Source organism: Lates calcarifer, linkage group LG12 (genome assembly GCF_001640805.2).
Source record: "Lates calcarifer isolate ASB-BC8 linkage group LG12, TLL_Latcal_v3, whole genome shotgun sequence".
Taxonomy (NCBI): Eukaryota; Metazoa; Chordata; class Actinopteri; family Centropomidae; genus Lates; species Lates calcarifer.
Window position 1 is genome coordinate 12,766,175 of NC_066844.1, and position 6,364 is coordinate 12,772,538.

General features: G+C 39.0%; 1 protein-coding gene across 1 annotated transcript; it reads left to right on the forward strand.

Moving 5' to 3' along the window:
• The first annotated feature begins 289 nt into the window (after positions 1-289).
• LOC108898865 (uncharacterized) lies at positions 290-5,628 on the forward strand. The gene is made up of 5 exons (XM_018698966.2): positions 290-403; positions 1,552-1,764; positions 1,856-2,914; positions 3,082-3,250; positions 3,353-5,628. Exons 2-5 carry the CDS (start codon positions 1,554-1,556, stop codon positions 3,471-3,473), a joined length of 1,560 nt encoding a protein of 519 aa, XP_018554482.1. The 5' UTR covers positions 290-403; positions 1,552-1,553; the 3' UTR covers positions 3,474-5,628.
• The last annotated feature ends 736 nt before the right edge of the window (positions 5,629-6,364 follow it).

Below are 6,364 nucleotides of genomic sequence, written 5' to 3' on the forward strand. Positions count from 1 at the left end.
CTTGCCACTTCATGTACGGTCTGACACAGACCACATGTCACTTGTGTTATTGTGTAGAGAGAAGGATTTCAAAGCATTTGGGCATGCTAAGGTGTTCTCTGAACTAATAAGAGACTTGAAGGAATTGGAGGAGAATGGGATTTCTGTATTAAATGAAACAGTCAAGGGAACCTTGTATTGCATTGCTGGAGATAATTTGGGCTTCCATTGCATCGGCGGATTCTCAGAAAATTTCAGCACCTCAACATATTTCTGTAGGTACTGCCTAATAAACAGATCTGACTTTCAGGGTGATCCAAATCTGTGTGGACCACAGAGAACCATTGAGAACTACAATTCTGCTGTTGATCGCCTCCAGAGTGAAGGAACATCACCAGATGTGGAAGGAGTAAAGTATAAATCGGTATTTAATTCTTTGAAATACTTTAATGTCTGTCAGCCAGGTTTGCCACCTTGTCTGGGACACGACATCTTCGAGGGTGTTTTGTCTTATGATGTTGCACTATATCTTAAGTATTTCATAAAGAAAAAGGCTTGGTTCACTTATTCCATTCTGAATCGACGCATTAAACAGTTCAAATACTGTGCTTCTGATGCTTCTACAAAACCATGTGAGGTCAGCCCCCATGGAGCTAAACTCTCAGGTCAAGCTGTACAGAATTGGAATTTTCTAAGGCTGTTGCCTCTCATAATTGGTGACAGAGTGAAAGATACAGCAGATGATGTGTGGCAGTTGACTCTGCAGCTGAAAGATATTGTGGACATGATATGTGCTCAGAAAATCTCTGTCCCTCAGGTTGCATACCTTGATGTTCTTATTCAAGAATATTTAGAGTCAAGAAAAGCTCTATTCCCAGAAAGTGGCCTCAAACCAAAGCATCATTATTTACGTCACTACCCAGAAATGATTCTGAAATTTGGGCCCCTGATCAGACTATGGACAATGTGCTTTGAAAGTAAGCACAGTTATTTCAAGAGTTGTGCAAGGAATTTGAAAAATTTCAAAAACCTATGCCTTACTCTGTCTGAAAGACATCAGCTGTTACAGGCGTATCTTTCAGCAGGATCAACAGGCAAGACTGTCTTCCAAGTTAAAGATAGTTCTCCATTTTACTCAGTACTATACAGTAAAGCTATTCAAGATGCAGTCAGACAATTTGGATTCACTGAGACCAACACAAAGGTCACAGTAGAAATTCTGTATAAGGGAACGTCATATAAAAAAGGGCAATTCCTTGTCAGAGGGAACATTGACTCTGTGCAGTTTGGTGAAGTAGTGCTCATTTTGATTAAAAATGACACTGTTCATTTTCTGATGTCAGTGTACACAGCAGAATTCCTTTCTGAGTACCACCTTTACTCAGTGAGGAAAGACAATGAAAAGATGCAGTGTCTGAAAATCAGTGACTTGATTGATTTTTATCCATTGCCATCTTACATGAAAGATGGATACCAAATAGTTCCTTTGAAACACAGTGTGTTATCACATTATTAGCTGTCTTGGGACTGTCATTCTGGGGTTAATTGTGCTTTGTTCACTTTCATACTCAGAAATGGATGACGCAGAGCAAATCAACATAGGCAGTGCCATCACAAGGGTGTTACCAGACCTCCCAGCCTCAATCTTGGATATTTTAGTGGAAACACTCCAATCACTGGGGGTAGAGACCACTGAGGATTTACACTTCATTCAGGAAGCTGATCTGCTTACTACGCTGAGACCAATTCAAGCAAGAAGATTGGTAGCTGCCTGGAAACAAACCAGTAAGTAATTTTGACAACCTTTTTTGAAGCAGGTCTGTAACCAAAGATAAAACATCATTTAAATACATTTTGTTGATTCTATTTTTTACAGCACAAACCAGTGAAGGCCATAGCCAGTCAGTGTTGTCCTCTCCATCTTCTTCAACATGCTCTTCAGTCAGTCTCTCTCCATCCTCCACCCATTGGATTACTGCTGCAGACTGGGTTGACAACTTCCAGATCCCATGGATGAAGTTTCCTGAAGGTTTGATGCAGTGTTTAGAGAGGGGGGAAAGGCCAAATCCACGGCTACGCAGAGAGATGGTCCGGATTGTTGTTACTGAAATGATGAAAGTCTGTGCCTCTCCCAGTACAAAAGCCTCTACAGAAGTTGCCAAAAAAATGATTGCAAAGTATCCACAGTCACTGAAAGATGTGATAGCAGGTGATGTGGTTGGACTAGGATACTACTCACTAGTCAAGCAGTTACAAGCGAGAATTGAAAATGTGAAGCGGTCTTCAGCACCAAGGATAAAGAAGCGCAAACAGGATTCAGATCAGTATGACACAGATGAAATCCCAGGTGAACAAAGGGCAGCTATGCAGGACACCTATGGTTGCATAAAGTGGGAAATGGAATATATGCCAGTGAGTGAGACACCAGAAAGCCAACAGGAGAAGAAAGACAAAATGAAAGCACTCAGTGAACAGACTAACTTCAGCCCAGGTGAAATAGAAACTCTTATGAAGTGTACCTACTACAGCCAACGTAAAGACATAAACAAGGGAACAGATCTGCAATCCCTCATGGAGGGGTGGCCATTTTTGTTCAAGGAGATTGGCATGACAGTCCACTTCCAACAGCTCACTGGGATATCGCTGAAAGAGACTTTCCTCACCAATGTAGAAAAAAAGGGAAAACGGCTTCTGGACTTCATGAGAAACAGTTGTGCAGACAAGAGCAGAAGAGTTCTTCAGGCTGCCACAAAGCTGGAAATTCTGAGAGGACAGTTGGAGGGCTGCTCAGAAGATGTCAAGGATATGGTGCTCCTTCTTCTCTCCCACTTTGATGAAAAAGAGGAGAACCTCTTCCACTACGTTGACCAAACATGTCTGGCAAAAGAAGTACACGTGGAAAGTTTGCCTGTGACGCCATGCATCATTGTATGTGGTAAGTCTTGATAATCAGTTTCACTAAGCTAATGCTAGGAAGTATTACATAAAAAATGTCATGCCTTGTCATGTTTTGAAGTGTTGCTTCAAATCCTAGCAATTTTGGTAAGACTGCTTTTGGATGGTAATGGCTGGTCTGCTATTCTACCTGTCTGTTCTTTGCAGGAACGTCATGCTATGCTGCAAGACAGTTCATGCTGAGTGTAGATTGCAAAGTTGTGAATGACCACATCCCCGACTTCATCTCTGCCATCTGTTTGATGTTTGGAACCTACTACTGCCTCAATATCCATTACCCCGTGAGTCTGGGCTCCACACTTGAGTTCCTTCAGAGGTAAAGAAATTTTTTTTTTCTATTAATTAATAATAAAAGAAATTCCTTGTTTAAAAAAAAAATCAGTATTTTTAGTGGTTGATTATGAAATTATGTTCAAAGGTGTTTCTTCATGATCAATCCTGAGAGGGGCACAAAAGTTGAAACAAAGAAGAACAAGAAACAGCTGTCGGTGAACCCAAGAGTCCTCACTCTCATCACAAATCTCGCTGGGACATGTTAAAGATGGACCTGTCCAGCTGAACTGTTCAAGTCTGACCTCCTCCACAGCATAACGTAATTAATTAACCTGTGTATTATTGTGTTGATTATTTGATTATTGATTGGTTTGGTTCATAAAATGTCAGAAATGGTGAAAATGTGGATCACTCTTTTCAATGTCTCTGGGGACTCTTTCAGTTACTTTAAACTGCGGTGTGTTTTCTAGCTGGCTTCTTTTTTTTGTTACTAGAAGCAACTTTCCAGAGAGGACAGACGATGAAAAGAGATGTGGTAACTGAACATCAGTGACTTCATTAAAGTTTGAGTTGTGTTTTCTAGATTTGACTTGGGTTTTTTTTTTTTTTTCCAACAAGCAACCTTTCGGAATACTATTAGTTTACAATTAGTTTACAATAATTCATAGGTTTTTCAATAGAGATTTACCACAAACAGAACATTTTCATTTGTTACTGGCATACTGTATTTATTTTATATGTTATCACTGTATTTTTTACAGTGAAATTCTGGCAACCACAGCTGCCAGTATTTTACTGTAAATTATACAGATTTTTTTATAATATAGACGTTATTTTTAAAGAAAATTACTGTAAACAGATTTACAATAGATGTGTTTTCTACATAGTAATTTACTGTAAACAAAACAGTTTTCAACCATGAAATTTACAGTTCCTAAAAAAGCATACCGTAATGTCTTATACATGGTCACAATATTTTTTACAGTAAAATTCTGGCAACCACAGCTGCCAGTATTTTACCGTAAAATATACAGAATTTTTTTTACAGTGCATTGACGATATGGGAGATGCTGACTATTTGGCAGCAATACAGGGTTTCTGGTTCCATAAGCCATGATTACATTAGTTCTAGGTGACTGTGGTGACTTACACTCTGAACTTCACTTTTTTTGTTTTTAGAAATCAGTCATGCCGGGCACACTAGCAAAGCAACTGTTTTTCTTGGACCTCTCGCTGTTTCAATGTTTCCAGTACATTTGTGACATTTCCAGGGAACAAACCTAAAAAAAACATCCACAGGGGTGGAGGTGTCTTAAAACAACAATTTATTAAATCTGGAGTCTTGAGACCTTTGGCATTTATTTATCAGGTTTTCCCCATTAAGATGCGTTGCAGAAAAGAAGCCATTCTTACCAGACCTCCATCAGTAAATGAACAAGCCTACACGAATAGGAAGTCCTTCACCATTACTGTGCAGATAAACTACAGCATACTATTGTCCTAGGCCAAACCCTCTGGTGACCCTGAGACAGCAACATTATAAAATACAGTGTCAGCTAGTGTTGAGTCAATCAGCTTCTTAGAGCTCCAGTTCCAAGACTCCATTGGCTCATGGGCACCCCCTGAAAGTTATGTGACATCATGGCAACGATTCTCCATGTACTGCCACAATTTTAAGAGTCACACTCTGCTAAACAAATAAACCCATAAATAAACTCACCTTTAATGTAGTAGTAGTTGCATTTCTAGTTTGGTCTTTGTCATCTGCAGCCTGATGTCCATTAGTAGATTCCTTTTCTTTTACTAAGTGGTCCTCATAAAGCTCTTCTACAGAAGAGCTGACACTCACTACTAGATTTACAGTATTGACTTACAGTCAAACAAAACAGCATACAATAAACAGCATCTTACATTATTCAGTGGTGCTCTGTCAGTGGTAAAAAGTTAGTTAACTGCCTCAGTTACACAATATCTACTTAAGCCACCATCCACAACTGGATACAGTATACCCATGTAAATCTGAGGGGGCAAATCCCAGAGTGTACTGATCTGCACAAGGATGCATTTTATTTCTTATGAATTCAGTTCATAAGAGTATATCTATACCTCTATATACTCTTAAAGCACATGTGCAGACTGGCTCCACTGTTGCCCATTTAGCAAGTTTTTCAGTAGAGTTAGTCATTTCATGTTATAGCTGAATGTGAGAGGCCTTACTATACTTTAAAACTTAAAAAGGTTGGGAAATGTATCCATGGAAATAATGTCATAAGTGGTCCCAGAGGTTCTTTGTAAAAGGCTCAACTTGAGCTAGATGGTTAGATATACCAAATTAAAAATCGAGATGGAAACAAGAAAGAAAAGAACAAGTAGCACACCTTGCAGTTTTGTAGAGAAAAATCTAGGAGACATTAAGTCCAACAGCCATTAACGCTGCTTAATTATATACCTGTGGAGCTATACTGGTGCCAGAAATTTAGCAGAGGCTGGCTGACTGAAGAACTGAGAATCTTAAAACAACAGTCACCCACTGTCTCCATATATTTTTTGACTTCATTTGCCACGTTGCCAGATATCAACAATTACTTTGGCAAATACAATATCATCATAATCAAAAGATATAATGGCCAAAACTACACAAACGACATGAGTTGTAATGCACTGTAATACACTGTTTTCTTTGAAGGTACCATGAAGCCTGAATAGTTGTCTAATTTGTGATTTCTGTTTGATTTTTGCCAAAATATTTCAATCATTGTTTGCTATGACATTGCTTTATGTTTTTTTTTTTAAATTTTGTCAATACCAAACACATTAAGTCAAAAGGTAAGAACTAAAAAGCTGCACTAATGCCACAGTCGCATGAGTTCATGGCTTTGCACTGAAACAAGGCTGCCACACATTCTGTAGAAAAATACTGGTGTCTGTATAATAAAGACAAATGGATGATGTGAAACCCAGAGAGCCATTGACTGGTTCCAACTGCCCCTTCATCATTTGCATTATTCCCTCAGTATTGTAATGCCAAAAGCAAAGAGTCAGTGCTGAGTGAATTCAGACCACGAGATCAAGGTGGGGCTATGCTGCATAAGTCCTGCTAATGCATGCTTTGAATGGAATTCTTGAGATTTTTCAAGACAAGTCACATTACACCCAC